The sequence below is a fragment of the Onychostoma macrolepis genome, chromosome 19, assembly GCF_012432095.1.
Source record: "Onychostoma macrolepis isolate SWU-2019 chromosome 19, ASM1243209v1, whole genome shotgun sequence".
In the NCBI taxonomy this organism is placed as follows: Eukaryota; Metazoa; Chordata; class Actinopteri; order Cypriniformes; family Cyprinidae; genus Onychostoma; species Onychostoma macrolepis.
In genome coordinates this window covers 11,976,705-11,997,703 of record NC_081173.1, presented here as the reverse complement: position 1 = coordinate 11,997,703, position 20,999 = coordinate 11,976,705, and the positions used below count along the sequence as shown (strand labels likewise).

At 40.8% G+C, this 20,999-nt stretch overlaps 1 protein-coding gene across 4 annotated transcripts in view; it reads right to left on the bottom strand.

Annotated features, from left to right (window-relative positions):
• Nucleotides 1-18,193, bottom strand: part of runx1t1 (RUNX1 partner transcriptional co-repressor 1) — a 54,565-nt gene extending 36,372 nt beyond the window's left edge. For 2 of the 4 annotated variants that reach the window (XM_058753236.1, XM_058753238.1), the window contains exon 1: nucleotides 17,729-18,192. In XM_058753236.1, the coding sequence (XP_058609219.1) occupies nucleotides 17,729-17,756 (28 nt within the window). In that variant the 5' untranslated portion in view covers nucleotides 17,757-18,192. Of the gene's footprint in view, nucleotides 1-2,792; nucleotides 2,887-17,728 lie in introns of those variants that run through there. The other 2 variants (XM_058753237.1, XM_058753240.1) reach the window with 2 other exon arrangements.
• Nucleotides 18,194-20,999: the final 2,806 nt, after the last annotated feature.

The following is a 20,999-nucleotide window of genomic DNA, read 5'->3' as shown; positions in this document are numbered from 1 at the left end:
GTGATTAACATATGTCTGGGCTTTCAGCCCCTGTCAGCTTGAAGGCATTTCTCCCAGCCGCCTTAAACAGCAGATGAGCTCCATGTGGAGGAAACACTCAGGAGAGAGAGCGAGAGGAAAGGATGGAGAGGCGAGGGGTGGAGAGACGGATCTTTCCTTCTCGCACATTTAGTGGCGCATTTCTCTCTCTTCATCAGCCTCAAACCTGTCTCTCCACACTGGGGGTTGAACAGAGTGTGACTTTGAGATAAACAGCACTGGCAAAGACACATTTCGATGGCAGAGGCAGTTCCTGAGATTCACTATCCCAGCCGTTTCACAGAGATGGGTAATAATACAATACTCAGGATAACTGTACCTTAAATGTTCAATCACTGGAAAAAAAAGAGAATGACTTTTCTGGAAGTTTCTACTGGCACTGCGTCAAACAAAGTTGATTTGTTTTAATTGGCAGTGGATGCATTCACTTGTAAATTACGAGCATTACCAACACTCCAACAATGCTAGATTTCCTCATTTGCTTTTTCCTGCAGCTTTAAATACTGAGGTAAAATGCAGTGTAGCTATCACAGTCATAAAAGGCAAAGTGTGCTACAAGGTAAAAGAAAAAGAAAAACTGCTACTGAGAGAAACGCTTTCAAACACCTCGTCACTGACACCTGAAAATGTAAACATAACTGAACAATTCTAGGATGATCACTTACCATGAAGTAAAAAAACAAACCATTGCTGCATTTATATCCTGCAAATGAAGTGTGTGAGAAAACGTCCTTTCAACTTCCATTCGTCAGCGTTTACACACCTTCACGTCCACTCAGCACAAAGCCAAATCCGTAAATTCCCCTCTAAACTAGTAAATTTCTCAAAAGCCACTACATCCAGAATTTTATTGAGGGGCAACATAGCAAACTAAATATTCAGGCTTTTCTGTGGCTCCCTTCTGTCCCCTCCCTCCCCTTAAACCAATCTGACAACCCTTTCAGAGCCGGTGGGAAGAGAATATATTTCCAGGCTGGCTTGATAAAGGCCTGCTTTAAGAGTTGGCTGCATTAACAGACTGAAAGAGTGGGAACGAGACAATGCGAGTTGAGGAAACTGTGAGCTGAAGGGATTCCACTTCTTTCGTGTTCCAAGGACTAATAGCGCCAGATTTTTCGTGACGGGCTTAAAAGCTTCATGAAAAGCCAGCGAGCATACAGATACCTCTTCTGCAGGGTCTTTTTCTGCAAGGTGAAGGTCCCAACTTGAAAAGCGGGACAGAGTTGCACACATGCAGTGTCCCCACATGCTCTGCCCCTTGACCTGTGCAGCACATTGACACCAGGGGAATGGTGTCTTTTGTTGTCTGTTGGTGCTGAAAAGGGCCTAAATTAGTTCAGTTTTTCTTGTGCATTGTCTGCTTCTCGACCCAACCCAAAGGGCTTGATTTTCCACACAGCTGGAAGCCATTAGAGCTCTCTGATGATCTGCTTGTACGATGGCTTAGCTGCAGAGGCTGCAATGAGACAGAAAAAGAGAAGCAGAGGAGGAACTGTGGAAGTAGAGACGGTCATTAGAACAGCCAGTATGATGCTGTCTCTCAGAAGAAATCCCAAAGGGCAAGAGTGTCCAATAAGAGGGTATGAATCACAGTGTAAATATTTCTCAGACAGCAGAAACCATGTGAAGATGCTACTTGCAGGAGTAAAACACTGGAAACAAGCTGCAAACACAGAAGTGCTTATGCGACATCTTATGTAGAATCGCTACAAATATGAACAAGTGGGCATCAATGAGAACTGAAACAGGCTGGAAATGCCTCTGTTGATCTTTTTTGCTGTAATAAAGCCATAGTGAAACAGTCTGTATAATGCTGGACATATAAATATGAATGGGAATGCCCTGTGACATATGCCCTGTGGCTGAAATACCGAGATGCAACATGAAGAGTTCAATTACCCTAATTTAATTAGCAAAACTTGAAAACACTTTAAAATGAAAACACGAAAACTTACCAAGTTTTGGTGTTTCTATTAAAATTTTGTTTTGATGCATCACTGCTCATATGTAACTTGTGTTAATTTAGGCACAAAAGCTTTCTTAGCCACCTTAGTGTTGTGGGTTTGCATTAAAAAAAAGAAGAGAAAAAGCAGAAGTAAGTGTGTGTGTGTGTGTGTCCAGTCCTGAGCCATCTGTCCGTTCTGCTGTCCCCGAGTCCCAGAGCAAGCTGTGGCTGAGGGCCGGGCCAGATCTGTGTTCCGCAGCTATTCATGACTTTCCCACTCCACCTTTTCAGCATGACTGTGGCACACAGTGCACGCCAATCAAGCTAAACAACGGTCGCCAGGTCCAAAGAGACCCCCCAACCCCGCCCCTCCTCGCCTCCCGTGACGGCAGAATGATCCCGCTCTCCAGTCTGTATGTGTGGCTCACACTAGAAAGTGACACAGGCAGTTGTGCTGATTCATGAAAAGCATGTCGTCAGTAAAAAATCAGCCCCCTCATTTGGACCCGAGCCAGACTCTGCTCTCAGCCCGGTCCAGCCACCGTCTGACAGCTGAGCCTCTCTTCCTTGCTGCGGAAAACAGAGCGGTGGAGTTTGACGTTATTCTGAAGTCTGTTTAATCTCATAACATGGAAAGAGGTAGAGATGCCTTCGTGGCTCATCCCTTTAGTGTTTGCACACTAGGTGGTGCTAGTAATACACACTTCAGATATTAAATCTTCACACATACACGCACACACCAACACGTACAGAGTGACAGATTCATTGTGTCTGCTTCTGCATTTAGGTAACGAACAAAAACACCTACGTTTCATTTCTAAATCCTGATCATGAGCCGTTCGGTTTTCAGAGGCGAGTCCAGATGCGCACTGACAGATTCACCAGCAAATGCTGAAGAGAGAGAGAAAAAAAGATGTTCCTGCTTTAGAACGTTTTTGTCAACTTTTTAGAAAGTGAGGATGCCAGCTGTCCCAGCTTATGTTTAGATTATGTAATGCAAACATATTGTGGAAAGAGGACAGAAACTGCACAATGCAGGCTCTCCTCAGTCCTGTTATTACTTTCGGTATCCTCATGAGTGACTAACACAAAAAGAGAGAGAGCAAAACAAAACAGGAGGAATCTGTCAGTGGGACCGGAGCTGGCTGAGCGAGAGATTGAGTCCAACAGGAACCAGTCATTCCTGGCCCAGCCCTTCTCCACACAATGGCCTTTAGAATGGAAGGAACCACGGGCCCGGCAGAGATAGCCCACTGTCAGGAACCAGGACGGACAGGGCCCGGCCTCCCCGGGCAGGATGTCGCTGCTGCGGGACTGCGCGGCCCCGATATCCCACGTTCACACACTCTTCCCCCACTGGCAAGCCGGGATGTTTTGCTCCTCAGGTAATTAAAGTCGGAAGCCCAGAGGGCGGGCGAGCTCACAGACTGACCTCCACTGTCCTGGTCGAGAGGTTGGTCCCGCTATCAGGCTTCCGCAAGCCACGACTGGGGCATCAACAAGCTGCAGTTATCCGCCCCACTCTTGCCCTTCTTGAGGAACACCCAGCAGGCAAATTAATGGCAGAAAGTTCCACAGATTTCCACAGAAATCAAATGCCTGTCATTCATAAATTCACAAATGCTCGTGCCCCTTGTATGATCATAAGGGATAGTTCACCCAAAAATCATCATTATTACACCCTCATGTTGTTCCAAACCTGAATAGCACAAAAGAAGATATTTAGAAGAATATTTCAGCTGTTTCTTCCCATACAATGAAAGTCAATGGAGACTTTCATTTTTATTCCTTTAAATATTTTGGCTTATTTGGAAATGCTTTCAGTTACCAATAGTAGTGTATTACTCCATTTTACCACAGAAAATGTGGCACACATCTCTATTCACAGGCGTGAGGATACAGGAAATCCACTAAACAATACACAGTCCTTCGAGGAGAAGCTGAGGCATGGATTTCACAAATGTCCACACTCTATACTCACGGATCAGTATAAAACACTTCCAGCATCCTCATGAAATATTCACTAGCCCCAACGAGGTGAGGACGGACTGTGGCACGCTGACCCCGGGTGTCCCGGGCAGACCCCGACCATCCCTCTGGTCAGCACTGCTCTACTTCAGCACACCTCCGACCACAGAGTACCTCCAGCAGCCCGCTGCAGTTTCCATGACAACGGGCACTGCAGATATGTTGTGAGGTGAGCAGCCTGTCAACCTGCAGAGGCGCTTTTGTGTGTGTACTACATGCTAAATAAAGTTACCACCACTACTAGAAAGAGAGAAAAAAAGAGAGAAACAGATACAGAGGAAATAAAAAAGAAAAACTCATTGCTGTTAATAAAATATATGGTGACCAGCGCAGCAGTGGATGAGTTATGCTCGGTCTCGAATCAAAACAGTCTCATGTCAGAGCCATAAAACTAAAACAGTCCTCTGACATATGTGTGCTATTAACATCACTTGTCCATTGCTCAGAAAGCCTCTTAGCCACTAAATCAAACCCACAGATGGCACGAAGACTGAGGTGGGAGAGGAGAGGGGACTACACAACCGTTGCGCTCAATTCAGAGTTTACATTCGTCCATTAGCTGAGGAAAGCCAGGGACACACACAACAACTATAACACTAATTACTATAACTAAAACTATTAAAGGTAATAGCCTCAAGCATTGCCATTCCAAGCTTCAGGCTGTGATTAAATGGTGATAAAACATAAAAATTATACATTTTTATTAATTAAATTATTTTTTATTTTTAATTACATTTACATTTAGTCATTTAGCAGATGCTTTTATCAAAAGCGACTTACAAATGAGGACAATAGACGCAATCAAAAGAGCGATAATATGTAAGTGCTGTAACAAGTCTCGTTTAGCCTAATGCAGTACACTTAGAGAAGATTTTAAAGTTAGTGTTGGAGGGTCTTTTTTTCTTTTTAAAGAAAACAATTAGAATAGAAATAGAATGGAGAGTGCAAGTGTAAGAGGGTAAAGTGTGTTTTTAATAAAAAAAGAAGATAAAATAGAATTAAAATAGAGAGAGGTAGAGTTATAGGGTCAAACTACGATGGAAGAGATGCGTTTTTATATTTATTTATAGCTTATGTAATTATTATTTATAGTTAAATGTAATTAACAAAAATAAAAGTCAACTGGCAAAGTATTTCATGACTCCAAGTCATTTTTGAGCCCAGCACAGTCAAAAATCCATAACAGTAGAGCAGTAAACACAGACACGTGCTGTGGGCAGCGAATACGATTCCACATCAACACAACACTATGTGCTATTAAAAGTGTTTCAGAAAAAAAACAACCCAAACAATCCCTTTGCACACACTGCTGAAACTCAAGAGAACAAGATGCAGAAAGCAGATCAATGGCACTGTCAGGCTCTCCAAAGTCAGAGTCTGAAATGAATGGCATGAACAAAGGCAGACGTCTTTGAACGAGTGAGATCTGCGAGAATGAGGACAGCGGGAGTTAATTGAACCCTCTATAGCCTACAGCTACACGATTCTACTATAAATGCAACACTTCTACCACAAATGTTCAGTTCTACTGAAATACTTTGAGTTGGTTTGCACCACTACCCTAATAAAAAAGACATGAAACTGCAAAGTTATGTTGCCCTGTACAACGTATAACATAACAGCCTGCATTATCCATAAATGAGGCAATCTGATTATAACATTATTCCAGAGCCCATCATAAATAAAACTAGTGATTATGGGCGAACAAGCACAGCTTGCAAGAGTGATTCAAATCCGCACATTAAAACATGATACTATATGATGCTTCTGAATGTGCCGCTGTTCAGACCATCTCCTTCTGTTTCATTCCTCCCTCACTTCTTCCTGCTTCTATATTTTGTGGCATCTGGCACAGCGACTATACGTCTGTTCAATCGCTCAACGCTCCACTCTCAATCTTCCTTCTCTCTCTCTCTCTCGTCTTCTCTAACAGGGTTGCCTGATCTTCTCCTCCCTCTGGTTTCCTCTGACTAGTTCTGCTCGGTGCTGATACAGTCCTGGCCTGCAGCCCTGTCCATCAATCTCCAGCCTGTGGCATCGGTGAACACAGGAAGGCCCCACCCTGACAAATGCCTGTGAAAACTTTATTCCATCCAGTCCTTCTCTCTTTATTTTTGTCGTTCCTTGTGTCCTATGAACATCTCACCCTGAGGTCAGTTGTGGCCATGTCTTTTCCATCCGTTTTTGTAAGATCAATGCCTCAGGTAGACGGCAGGCATGAGCCGAGGTATATCCAATAATCACGCTGATCTGGAATTCTAGTCCGCTCTCATTCCATTTCACTGTCCGCTCGTCATCGACCCCTCTGCGTTACCCATAATCCACTCTTTGGCTTAACTCCATTTTCATCTCATCATGTCTGATAGCAAATTCCCAGAGGCCCTCTGGTTGTGTTAGAGGGGGGAAAAAAATCACTTTTCTTTTCATGGTTCTGGATAACCCGCCACCCTCCCTCCGCGATCGACACCCACCTCCGCCACCCCCTTCCCCCCTCCCAGAATGTGGATAAATAATTGAAAACAAGTGCAGGGATTTGCCAGACTGTAAGCTTCCTTTCATATGTTAATTACTCACAAACAGTTGTTTTGAATAAAGGCATTCTCTTCTCTCTCCTCCTCTTCGGGCTCCAAATCCTGCGTGGAGAAAAACGTGGTGCCAATCGCCGATAAATCCAACTCTCTGTTTATAGCATTAATCCATCTTGTGCACACACACACACACACACATACAGGCGCCTCCAGCGCTCAGCTGATGCAAGGGACCTTTTAAGAGAGTCGTGTTTGGCGCGGAGTGACAGGGAGCACCAGACGGGAGCCAAAAGTGAGATCTGAATAAGCATGCTGTGCGCGCACGCTCTCTAATCAGCCGCCGACTTTTCCGTTTACGCTGTCATTAAAAGCAATAGCCTGAGGCCGTGCATGACAAATCATCTCTTTGGCAATAAGTGCTCGGGGAGGCTGCGTCCAGAAGGACCCCCTTGTCAGTGACGAGTGCTGTCTTCCATGCTGCGCGAGATGATCGTGGCAAATCACCCCAGGATCTCTCTGGACGTCGTATTAAAAATAGGATGAATCACAATGGTTGATTAGTTGTCTAGATGACTAGTCGAATCTTGATGTCTATCTTTTTCTATTTGTTGTTTTAGCAGTAGTACTTTCATTATAAGTATGCTGTGCCTAGCTGTTAAGATAGCTTGATCGGGTCAGGTGAAGCTGAAACTAGTCTAACTGTACAGGGCTTCTTTAAAGGAATAGTTCACACAAAAGTGAAAATTCTGTCATATTTACTTACACTGTTGTCCTTTGAAACCTGTATGATTTTTTCTTCTTCTTCTTCTTTTTTTTTTTTTTTGAAGAATGTTTCTACTTTTTTAACCATGAAAATCATTGAATGGGGTTCAAAGCATCACTGGACCACTTGTTATTAATAACAATTAAATAAGTCCTATTTTAATGTCCTAATACTAAAACTATATATAATATATATATAAATTCAAAAATAAAAAGGCATATGAAATTAATAAAACTTAAACTAAAAATAAAATAATATAAAAAATGTAATATAAAAATAAAAGCTAATTCAGAATATGAACAAACGCTATAATATATGCTATATAATATATATAACATGCTATAATAATGGACCTTTTTCACATTTCCGGGTTTCTCAACAGCGGAAGTCATCATAGTTGGGTTAATATATTATTTTTTGCATTCCCATTTGCTCAAATAGCAAAAGAAAAACTCCACGATAGTGTTTTCATGACTTTCAATAAAAAGAAAAAAACTGAGAGAGACTGATAACGGCAGTTAGCAGAGAGAACAATGTCAAATATACCGTCCCTCCCATAGACGCTGCATTAGAAACACTATATTGCATTAGCATGAATTAGCTTTTTTGTAATTTGATGCAAATGTAATATAATACAAAGAATAGTGTTATCAATGTACATATATAAAAAAAAAAAAAAATACAAATATGAAAAACTTTCTAGGATTTACGATGCTGTTAAACGCGTCATCACAGACTTGTAAAAAGGGTTCATAGTTTATAATATTAAAATAACATAATAGGGTTCCATTAACTTTTAGTTTTAATATCTTTTGCATCTTTTATTTGTAAAAAAAGAAGATGAGTGAGTAAATGATGACTGAATTTTTATTTTTGTGCGGACTGCCCCTTATAAACTGATTACTCAACTATTCATTCAGACAGCTCCCTGACTAGTCAATTTAAAAATATACAGGTTTGCACATCGCAACAAAAAATACCGCAGGGGTAGCTTTAGGTAGCTATAAAAGGGTGAGCATTCAGACCGTGACCTAGCCAACGCAAATTTTAGATGCGATTAGGTCTCCGGAGGACGGAAATGTTTGGAATTAAGTGTCTCAGGGTGAATGAAACCATGACAAGCTCCTAATCCCTCTATTGAGAGCACACGCTACACCGCTCGCAACTGCAACACAATCTAACCATCAAGGTGGCTTCAGCTGCACATGACTCTGCGCCACATCCAAAGCACAAACCCCCTTCATTTGACTGTAGCAGCATCTCCCATATGGTGCCGGGAGGAGGCGGGGCTGGAGGGAGACGGTGAGACAGAAAGAGAGAACAGTTAAAATTCGCAAACATAAAATTGCAGCTGCACCATTATATTTGATCCCAGCGCAGCTGTGAATTATTATGTGGACAATTTAATACTGCCAAAGAGGAAATAGCAGATTAAGATCATATCTTTGCATCGCTGCCAAAGTGTGCGCACGTTCCTGAGCCCAGAGCCTCAGAGCAGGGGATGGGTTCGTTACGGACGCATCTCCTTTCATGCGCCAAACGAGACGGCTGGAAGACGTCTTTCTCGCTTTCTGTGCTGGTAAGGTACGCGGGGAGGTGCAGACAGGGTTGTGCTTAGAGGGATGAGCCATTCACGTTTCACTCATGCAGCCCCGAACGTCCTGCGAGCCAGTAATTTGTCCAGTCACCGGGGGAACATTAAAACCAGACCAAAATAATTCTTTACAGTTATGGAAAAAGTGAAGAGAAGAAGAAAAACAGGCGCATGCACACATCTTTCCCCTAAAAAGTTATTACATTTTGTGAATGGTATGGAGTAATGGCAAGCATATGTGGTGCTGCACTCGGAGCAGTAGTCAAGGCTAGGCTAATCGTGCTAGCAGGACTGGGAACCCTTGACACATAACGGATACTTGTTACTGAAGTATAGCTTACAAAACCAGATGTTGATAAAGACACATTAAGACAGATGGGAGAACAATTACTGGCACACACAACTGTCCTGAAACAACTTAAAACATTTCTGACCTTATAAGGCAAGATGGATTTATACGCGCTGCCATTTTATTGCTCCACGAGACCCCTTCCCATTTGGAGAGGGGTCTCAATTTTGCCATAGCTGCGCCGCTCGCCGCAACGTGCAGCTATTTAAAACACTGGCGCTGAAGTGTATTTTGAAAGGAATAAATCAGAGAGAGACCACAGTGCAGTGAAATACCACATAATGTCATTCCAATCCATACGTAGCCCTATATATGCTTGGATACATTGTTCAGGAACTTTTCTGCCAAACTGAAAATCGCCAAAGATCACCACTTCTGTGGGACTCATGCAAACTCATGCAATTATGAGTCTTAAAGTCAACATAAAATGACATATGCGGCATAAAATTTCCAACCAAAACCTGCAAAAACAAATTTGGGTGGGACTCAAACAATGCCTAAATTGCTCCTACTGGTTAAAGTCATCCAATAGCCAAGACGGCAGTGGCGATGTCAGCAGAAAATGTGCACGGATGAGACACATTAAAATCAAGAATATCCAGAAATCAAATAAAAATCTGTAAAACCAAATGCACCATATTAATAGTCAATTTCACTGTCCACTCAAATGCAATGCATGATATATCGGTACCATATCAGCTAACGGCTGATATTAGACTTTTTTTTTTTTATCCGCATCAGTCAGTAACACTCAAAGTTCATTTTTAAAACAGTAATAATTTAACAAGACTGTTAAATGTAATCTTAAGTAAGTCCTAAAAAGAGTATTAATTTCTTGTACTAAACATTATAATGTTGTGATGCAGTGTTTAAAATGACTGATTTTAGTTTTTAGTGCATTTCTTTAAATTTCTTTAGATATAATATTACTGAATTCTAATATCAGCCATAACATGAAAATAATTTTTCATATTGGAGCATCCTTAATACAAACATCTCCAAATTGTTTTTGCAAGCAGAATCTCAAGTCCTTAGAGGCTGCGCCACTCACATAAAGGTTAATTATACCCGAATACTCTGCACAAATTAAAGTGTTACGGATCACTGCCCTCCTCTCCCGACCCCCTCAACTCAGACCCTATTGATCCATAAAGATCCACTCCACAATACCGCACACAAGTCACGTAATAACCATGAGCGCTACATCACTTGCTGGACTTGATCTGCTTTGTTGATCTTCTTCAGTATCTTCTTTCGGGGGGGGTCTGAAACATGACTGGGGTGTTGGAGGTCTGTGGCAGCCGAGGCCAGTGCCCATCTGTGGGTTCATTCTGTGGTCATGTGCGTGCGCTGGAGCCATGCTGCTAATGGCGGAAGTCCTGAGTGACCAGGAATGGCTCCTGGCAGGGTGAATTCCTTCCCAGCTGTTTAAAAAAAACATGCTCACATCCATACGGCCATAAACAGGATCTGAGACAAGGTTCATTCCCATTTCACAGCTTCTATGAAGTCTGCACACGAGAGTCTTATCAGAGGAACCTCGTTTGTCAGGAAAAGTTCAGCGGTACTATCTTAGCTGCCGTAATTCAGAGCAGAATGTTAAAATAAGCGATTGAGTAATCAATGCATTATCGTCTTGGTCTATGGTGTTTCATATATTGGTATATTTTGACTTTTGTGTTAAAACAGCTCCTTTAGTCTTTCCAATAGCGATGATGGTAACATGGGGAGATAATGTCAAGTAATTCAGCGCAATTCTCCATTCGTTCTGCAGCTACAAACACTTTTAATGTGCCAGGGGTGCCCCCTCCATTCATGGCTAACAAAAGCTTAGATGCAACGGACGTTTAACAAAATGACTCTTTTATGCGAAGCCGCATTGAAAACGAAGAGGTTCATCCACCCGGGTGTATGGCTCCTCTTTACCTGCTCCCCCACGCTCTGTCTTCCTCTACTTCCACACTTCAGCCCCGTCTTATGAATCACCTCTTCTAGAAATAATTGACACGGAGCGTTTATCTCGAAGGCACCTGCTGATCATTCAACTACAACACAATCTTCTAGTGTGCTACACCACAGAGCTATTGTCCCACCACAGTGTCTGTGACACTAACTGGCAACAACAGGAAGCCCAAACTATAGCCTCAATACAATTTGGACTAATCCAGAGACAAGAAAACACACACACAAATTATTTTTTTCGAAAAAGTCTGTATACTCAGTTTATGAAGAAGCTATTGAATACCAGGTGTTATTTTCTCTAGCAGTGTAAGAATCTATAGACGTTATAATGAATGCACACCATATGGCATTGTGTGCTTTGGAAAATCACAGCGTTACACAATTGCATACTACCTTATTTTTCATTTATTCAGACTGTACGAGCGGTAAGTACAATTCTACCGATCCATCTTGTTCTCGCCGTCTTTCTGCTCGCTTGCTCTCTGCCTTTCTCGGGAGCTCTAATTGACTGAGCGTGTCAATATGTGTAGTGAACACACAGGGGTCTACTGTCTCTGCCTATTGATCCATAGCTCTTGAAGGAGTCGAGCCTCTAGGCTCAAAACAAATCTTAATTACACTCCTCTTTACTGGGCCACAGAGGCTGCACTCGAGTGGGTGCCCTTTTCATAAATACATATCAGAATCCATAAATCAAAATTAATGGGCGTGAGCTGCCCATGAATCAAACATTAGTGACTGAACAGATACGGCTGACAGATTCCCACTCTGATGCCATAAATTACAGAAAAAGGTAGTCCTTAATGCATCTGTGCTCCATGTAAACTGAGAACACTGTAATAGCTGCAAGTAGTGCTGGTTATCGATACAGATTTCCCAATTCAATTAGATTTGATTTGATTCAAATTTGAATTTGATTCTGATTCATTCGGGTGTGTTTCAGGTATAATGCATTTTGCTTTATAACAGTCCAGAACGTGACCTCATCTGATTTATAACGCCAGTATTTCTGTTTTGAGTCCTTTGTTTATCTCAAGTGTCATGTAATGTGAGTCTATTTCTGCACTGATTCCAAGAATCATTCATTTTTCATGACAAAAAAGTTTTGGAGGGCCAAAATCATTGACCAAAACAGTTCTTTGATGACATATTTTGTCCGTATCTTTTTCGTGCACACAATGTGATTAAGCTACAATAGGTAAACATGTCAACACTGTGGACGCACTTCACCATGACCAAAAAAAAATGTGTTGTCTGAAATATTGAGACGGGTCCTTTCCAAAGAACCTTACTACAACTGGTTTAATTTATCACCTTAAAACATAAAGAATTCAATTACCCAAATGTAATTATTAAAACTTCATTTTCAGTTTAGATTTTTGGCCAAAAGAAAACTTGGTTTCTATGTTTCAGTAAGAAAATAATTTGGTGCATCACTATTATGAATCATATCTTTCAGTTTACATCAAGAAAAATAATCAAAGAAAAGTATCAAAGTTTTTTTTTTGGTGTGCACTTCGATTATTTTTTTGTTAAATGTCCAGCAAAATAACCCAACATGAAATGAACGAATATAAGATCTACTCACACTGCTCACCCATAAGCTACTGTAAAGGTAGCAAAAGGATAAACATCACTGAAAGCAGGTTTCTGATGTCTCTTTGGCAGTTTGTCACCATTTTTTATGGAGAAGCTTTATAGACTTCCTGCAAGAGCTGAGTCCATCCCTCAGCAATTGTTACCTCATAAAAAGAAGTAAACCCTAATGAAGCCATTACACAGTCCATATTCTCCATCAATCATGCCTTTACACTGATATGCCAAAGCGTAATGTTGGTCATGTGCCATTCTCACCTTCTCCTTGGCAAAAGCAGCCCCTGAATCCACAGACAAAACCCAATTACAGATAACAATGTGCTAATCTCTGTTCCCAGGGAGCAGAGAGTCGGTCTGGAGAGAGATAGCGATGCCGCGAGGCTGAAACGCAGGCCAGATACAGCCTGTATGACAGAGCCTGTGATTTTTTTTTTTTTTTGTCTCCTTCACTCCTTCCTGCTAAAGTCACGCTCCCTTGGACCACCCCATCCCCCCCTCAACACACACACATACACACTCATCCTGACACCTTCACCACCCTGAATCTTTTACCCTTTTACAGCTAATCTTTAAATGTAAATTCTGTGACGGGAAAATAGAGGAGGCGCAAGATAACAGGTTACATCTTCACTACTGCGCCGCTATCGTCTTCTGCATCGCTGAAAAGCACCTATTCAATAAGATTACCTTCTGGCAGAGTGCACGGCGACACACCGCGGCTTTGTATTCATTAAACACACATCCCCGGCTTATCTGAAATATAAAGGGGCTTGTCAGGATGGCACATTGTGTGTGTGTCTAAGGGGAAGGCAATGTGCATTAGGGCGATTACAATATCAGCCTGGTCCAGATGGAGGCAGGAAAATAAACAGAGGGGAGAGAGAGCGAACGAGCGAGAGACAGAGACAGAAGACAGAGAGGTAGTTTAGCGTGCGCGTGACTGTGTGTGTGTGAGTGAGTGAGTGCGGCTGATGGATGCGAGTGAATAAGACGACGTGTTGGAATAAGAGAGGAAGGGAGAGAAAGAGAAGTTAATTGGCAAGTGAATCTTGGATTAACAGAGAGAGAGACAGTGAAAGAGAAAGAGAGAAAGGAAGACGGATAGTGAGCAAGGCTGGGCGGCCTGGACACCTGTCAGCTGGAGCAGCGGTTTGTTTAGTTAACCCCAGTCTGGACCACAATGACGACTCAGGTTCAGATATACCCCATTTTTAAGTTCAAATCCTTCTGTTGTTTTAAGCCATCAGAAATGGAGTATTTAGTTTACTATATCAATATTCATGAATTTCAAGAATTAGTTATGACCTGATCAGAAATATCTGACTTTAAATTTTATTTATATTTATTTTATTTACTATTTTAAATTCTCCACTTGTTATTATTAAATTTAGTAAAATTAATATACAAAAATTAATGCCTAGGATGAATTTGTTTTGTAAAAACTGTATTGACTAAAAAAGCCCCATAGAAATTCTTACACATCCCTTTGACTTTATATTGCCTCATTATATTGTACTCTCCAGCCCTACAATACAATAAAAACCACTCATCCTCTTCTCTCACATTATACTTTCATGCTTTATGAAATCCAATAACCACACGCTAAATTCCCCTCGTTGAAAAATTTGTAGCCATTATGCCCCCTATCGATCCGAAGCACGGATTCTGGGAGATGACGGCCACCTCAATCATTCATGGCCTGCCCTCCGCGGAGACTCACGTCGAGTCAAATCTACAGCCCTCGCAAATAAGGGCCCTTTCTCCCCTCTGACAAAGCCCAACAACTCACATCGCTTATTTACAGCCCAAGATTGAGCGTGTCAGCAAGTCCAACAGTAGCCCTCAATGAATATAAAGAGCCTCATACATGATATAGCTCAATGGAAAGAGATGTGAGTGAAATAACACTAATGCATTTTGGGAATGTTTCCCTTAAGAGCTGAAACATTAAGAGCGCATATGATGCACTTGGCTGATGTCGCGTAACTGAACTCGCTCGTTTTTCTTCCCTTTTGTTATTACAATTTTTATTCATCCAGAGAAATTATATGGTCTGTCAGCTTAGACCTTTTTGCACACATACTGGTTGCTCGCTGCAAAATTTACAGCGTGTGTTTCTGTATCCTTATGCACAAAGAGCATGTTTTTGATTTAAACACGCATGAAAGAGAAATTGTGAAGCAACGAGACATGCTGCGTATTTGTGCGAGTGTCTGGTGAGAATGTCTGCCAGTTTATGTATGGGGTTAATGACATCACTAATGAAATGAGTTACTGCAATGATAACACGCTTGGCTTTCGGCCAGAACGTCTGCTGTTCGTCATTTAAAATACACAGTAAGCACTTAACTACAAATGTTTTTACGCTGCTCTGCGTTTAAGGTAAATGAGAAGCACATTTATCAGCAGTCGAACACGCAATGCTTGTCTTTCATGAATGTAACAAAAACAAAAAAAGATTCACACTGCGTGCTTAATTAATTTCTAGTGATGCATGGTGCATATTTATAGATCATCCTTACAGAAAATATGTATTAAATTTACATATAAGCTTAAACCAATATGAGTAAATATCTCCCAGACATACTCAAAAATAATGGATGAGTATTTCCATATCTTTCTCTCACACACAGCTGTGTGTGTGTTGGTGTGGGCAGTCGAGTCATCTCTTCATTATGCTGTGGCAGTGTCTGGTTTCATGCGTTTGACCCGCGTGAGGCCAGTGGGAGTGGAGGAGAGGGGAACAGGTGTGAGGCAGGCAGGCTGGTGGCTGTGCAGATGGCTTCAGCCAGAGGATGTTGCTGCCTGCTAATGCTGGCTCCAAACACACACACACACACACGTTGCTTATCGCTCACCGAACCTTCACCTCCGGCTACCATACACTATGTTTGCCTTTAATCAAGGTACGCTCACTACCTGCACTGTCCATTGGTCTCCAGTTCGAATCTCGTGTTGACAGGAGCAGTGAGCAAAGACCTTAATGAGGTGATGAGAGTGTCATAGTTACAGCAGTTATTGCTGGTCATTAGCATTTATTTTCTGAATCACACAAATATGAGGCAATAACAAATCTTTAAAAATAAAAAAGGAAAAATAAAATGTAAATCTACTTTAAGATGAGAATGCTCAAGATTACAAAACAACTCCGACTGATTGTTAAATACAAAAATAAAAAGCATAAATTTGACATGAGCAACACAAGCTGTGAAAACAAGCAAATTTCGTCAAGGGAACAGCAATTCTCCAAAATTCCTTTGGGTTTTTCCTGCCGTAAATACACATGGACTGCCACAGAGGGCAAGGAAAATAAAATTCAACTTTTACCCATCCAGCCTTTAAACTTTAAAGGCTCAACTCTTCAGTCAAGAGAGAACTTAAGCGCTGAGAGTGGACTATTCACATCATGATGGATTGAGAAGATGAGCTTAACAATTGTGACAGGAGCAGCTTTTTTAAGAAGCTGGCTCAGTCACAATTGATAAGCACATCCTCTCAATCCATTGTGAAGTCACAGTCGTCAATACAGCTTCTCAATCAACTGCGATATCACAATTGGCAGACTCATTTTGTCAATTCACTGTGACGTCACAGTTGTCAACGGATCAGTTCAACAAATTTGTATCACAATTGTTAAACACACCTTTGTGAAATCACACTTCTCAGATGCATCTTGATCCACAATTGTCATGGATCTGCTCGAAATATATATCAATGTTGTCAAAATCATCTTCACAATTGTGATGTCACAACTGTGACTGATTGTTTAATCACAATTAAACATAGCTTTTTAATCCGGTGTCATATCCCAGTTGTCAAACCCGTCCCTAAAACGTGATTTATCAACATTTTATAAAGCATCTTCAAAATGCATAATGCTGTCACAATTTTCTTCCTGTCTCACACCAGATGTTTACCTGTGCTTGCAATCAAACGTTTGATTTGATAAAATTTGCAACGCGTGAGAAGCTCGCAGACTGGCCAGCAACAATTCAAGCTTATTAGAGATGGTTAATGTGTTTATAGACGGAGGTGATATTACACTCGGCCAACAGATGACATGCTGATCGCCAGTTAATGTTTGACTGGTTTACTTCATTTATTATTATGAATGTTATGAAGAATTACTGTAGAAATAAGTTAAATGTCTGTTATATTATTCTTGTTATACATTTGAAAAAAATAAATTGACGAATTCTAAAGAAATCTAGAAGCTGCATTAAAATCCGTACATTAAGACCTAAGTTTTGTGTTGGATTTGCAAAACTATGGAATATAAGATAAAGAATTTACGGAGCACGTGAGATAAGAGACAGAACACATAGAAAAATATATATAGTAGTTATATAGTATTGCAATTTACAAACGACAATTACTGTCATAAATTCTCTTACACAATATTTTCCTTCAGTTGCGGGGAAAAACCAGATAAAATATATTTCAAAGCGATAAAGATCATATGAAATATGTCATAAAATCCAGATTACATTAATAAGCATAACATGAAAAAAAGCTTGTATGAGCGATGTTTTTCATTGTTTACAAATAGACGTAAATGCCTACCAACGTTAATTTTGTTAAGATCTACAGCAGCGAACCATTAGAAAAATATAAGTGGCCATTTAAAATAATATGGGTAAATATGACAACTCTATGCATTACTATGTATTGTAAGTGATATTCGCTTTACGTTGTAAATAATATTAGGCTACATTAAGCAATGTGGGCAAACCGAATATATAACAGACATATAACGTTAACAGTATTCTGCGACAGAAAAATAATATAAAGAGTTTGTCATTTACCCAATTGTAAAATAAAGCATCGTAATACATGTATTAAACGTGGCTAAAGTGTACAGACGGGTAAGTATTCATCTGAGATGACGGGAAATAGAGATAAAGCCAGTGACTGAGCGACTTACACTGAAAAGAGGTAGAAATTCCCACCATGCGTAACGGCGTTGTGAGAGAAAAAATAATTTCCTGTCCTCGACTCCGGTCGATATATTAGTGATGTTTCTCAGTCTTAAACGTGTACTTCCAAGATGAAGAAGAAAACGTGTCCGTCAAACTCCAGTGCACAGCTCTAGAGACGCTCCAGTGTGCAGAAGGGCAATGAGCTCGAGGCTCGGATGAAGCTCAACCTGACGAGAGGATGATGCTGTGTGTCTCGAGCTCAACTCATTTAATGCGCCGCTTTCCTTCAACTGTCCGAATACGTGAACACGAAACACACAAAAACGTTTGATCCTAGTGTGCGACAAGAGTTAGAAATATTTGGAGAACAGCGAAGTAGAGGAAAACGGTTTCTTCCGAAGAGCCTCTAACGCCTGCCCGGCTGCGTGGAGAATCTGTGGTCCTTTGCCTCTAGTCGGCGAGCTTCGGCGGGAAACCCAGGTGCAGAGTGGGCGGGGCTTTCTCTAGCGGTGGGCGGAGCCTGACACAACAGGCATCTGGACGTAAATGTGCACAGGTTTATGGGATAAACTACATATAGAGCGGAATGAATGAGAGAAACGAAGGGGATGATAACGATACGGTTTGTTGTGATACTCTCTCTCTCTCTCTGTCACACAGCTTGCTTTAACTTAAAGCAAACGCTGAGCCATTGGCCCCATTTACACCTTGTGTAAACATCTGTTTGGAGAGTGCTACATCTATTACGGAAGCTGTTTCCACCTCAAAGTAAAAAACTGAAAAAGGTAACTGTGAAAACATTTGAAAGAAGAAATAAAATCACACTGTGAGATTGGCCTATTAAGCTGCAAGTGTGAGATTTAAAGAAGAGTATAGAAATAAAATTGCAATTATTATTATTATTATTATTTTTACTCTGCGATGGAAATAGCTTCTGAAAACCAGATTTAAATGCAACCGTATGTAATACAGGTGCTGGTCATATAATTAGAATATCATCAAAAAGTTGATTTATTTCACTAATTCCATTCAAAAAGTGAAACTTGTATATTATATTCATTCATTACACACAGACTGATATATTTCAAATGTTTATTTCTTTTAATTTTGATGATTAGAGCTTACAGCTCATGAAAGTCAAAAATCAGTATCTCAAAATATTAGAATATTTACATTTGAGTTTGAATAAATGAACATCCCTACAGTATAAATTCTGGGTATCTCTTGTTCTTTGAAACCACAATAATGGGGAAGACTGCTGACTTGGCAATGATCCAGAAGACGAACATTGACACCCTCCACAAAGAGGGTAAGTCACAGAGGGTCATTACTGAAAGGTGTGGCTGTTTACAGAGTGCTGTATCAAAGCATATTAAATGCAAAGTTGACTGGAAGGAAGAATTTGGGTAGGAAAAGGTGCACAAGCAACAGGGATGACCGCAAGCTTAAGAATACAGTCAAGCAAAGCCGATTCAAACACTTGTGAGAGCTTCACAAGGAGAGAACTGAAGCTGGAGTCAGTGCATCAAGAGTCACCACGCTCAGACGTCTTCAGGAAAAGGTCTACCAAGCCACTTCTGAACCAGAGACAACGTCAGAAGCGTCTTACCTGGGCTGTGGAGAAAAAAGAACTGGACTGTTGCTCAGTGGTCCAAAGTCCTCTTTTCAGATGAAAGTAAATTTTACATTTCATTTGGAAATCAAGGTCCCAGAGTCTGAAGGAAGAATGGAGAGGCACAGAATCCATGTTGCTTGAAGTCCAGTGTGAAGTTTCCATAGTCAGTGATGATTTGGGCAGCCATGTCATCTGCTGGTGTTGGTCCACTGTGTTTTCTGATGTCCACAGTCAACGCAGCCATCTACCAGGAAATTTTAGAGCACTTCATGCTTCCTTCTGTTGACAAGCTTTATGGAGATGCTGATTTCATTTTCCAGCAGGACTTGGCACCTGCCCACACTGCCAAAGGTACCAAAAGCTGGTTCAATGACCATAGTGTTACTGTGCTTGATTGGCCAGCAAACTCGCCTGACCTGAACCCCATAGAGAATCTATGGGGTATTGTCTAGAGGAAGATGAGAGACACCAGACCCAACAATGCAGATGAGCTGAAGGCCACTATCAGAGCAACCTGGGCTCTCATAACACCTGAGCAGTGCCACAGACTGATCGACTCCATGCCACGCCGCATTGCTGCAGTAATTCAGGCAAAAGGAGCCCCAACTAAGTATTGAGTGCTGTACATGCTCATACTTTTCATTTTCATACTTTTCAGTTGGCCAAGATTTCTAAAAATCCTTTCTTTGTATTGGTTTTAAGTAATATTCTAATATTTTGAGATACTGATTTTTGACTTTCATGAGCTGTAAGCTCTAATCATCAAAATTAAAAGAAATAAACATTTGAAATATATCAGTCTGTGTGTAATGAATTAATATAATATACAAGTTTCACTTTTTGAATGGAATTAGTGAAATAAATCAACTTTTTGATGATATTCTAATTATATGACCAGCACCTGTATATTAAATTAAACAAAAGTATTCTTTGGTTTTTACGCATGTTACACGCAAGAGAAACATAACGCATAGGGTACGAGCAAAGTGTGCCGATGAAAATTGTCATCATCACTATAGCAGAAAGCCTGATTCTAACAGTGCATATTTTGTATGCTTAGCTCGCACATGTGCCTTGAACTTTAATTAGTAATTAGTCCTGGCTGTTGTTTTAAAGTAGAAAAAACAGAAGACAGTTGGCAAAAACAATAGATCCCCATGCTGAAAAGTGTATGAATTGGTTAAGTGATGCACGCAAATTTAGTTTAAATGAGTACAAAGACGTTTTTTTATTGCTCATAAATTTTGGAGAGAAATAGTGCAGACTTTAAACAAGGATGAAACTTTCTAGTGTGCATGTGTTGACTGCCTGTGTTTGTGTATGCTATCAAATATAGGCCATGTGTTTGATTACATACTTTGAAAAACTAAAGTATACTTCAGGCTTAAATAATAAATGTTCTTCAGGTAGTACAGGTACTCCTCCCCACAACAAACTGTAAATAAAGTGTACAAAGAAGACATGGAAACACATTAGTACCAAGTGTAAACGGCGATGTTTCTCAGCTGACCACTTGTGATCGGATCACCCAAGACCTTAATACCAGGTGTAAACTGGGCCATAGATATCCCCATCACCCCCAAGCCAAAAAAACAGATTTGTAGTCAATCAATATGAGTTTTTCAATGACCCCTTCTTCAACTTTTACATTTGGTCCCCCC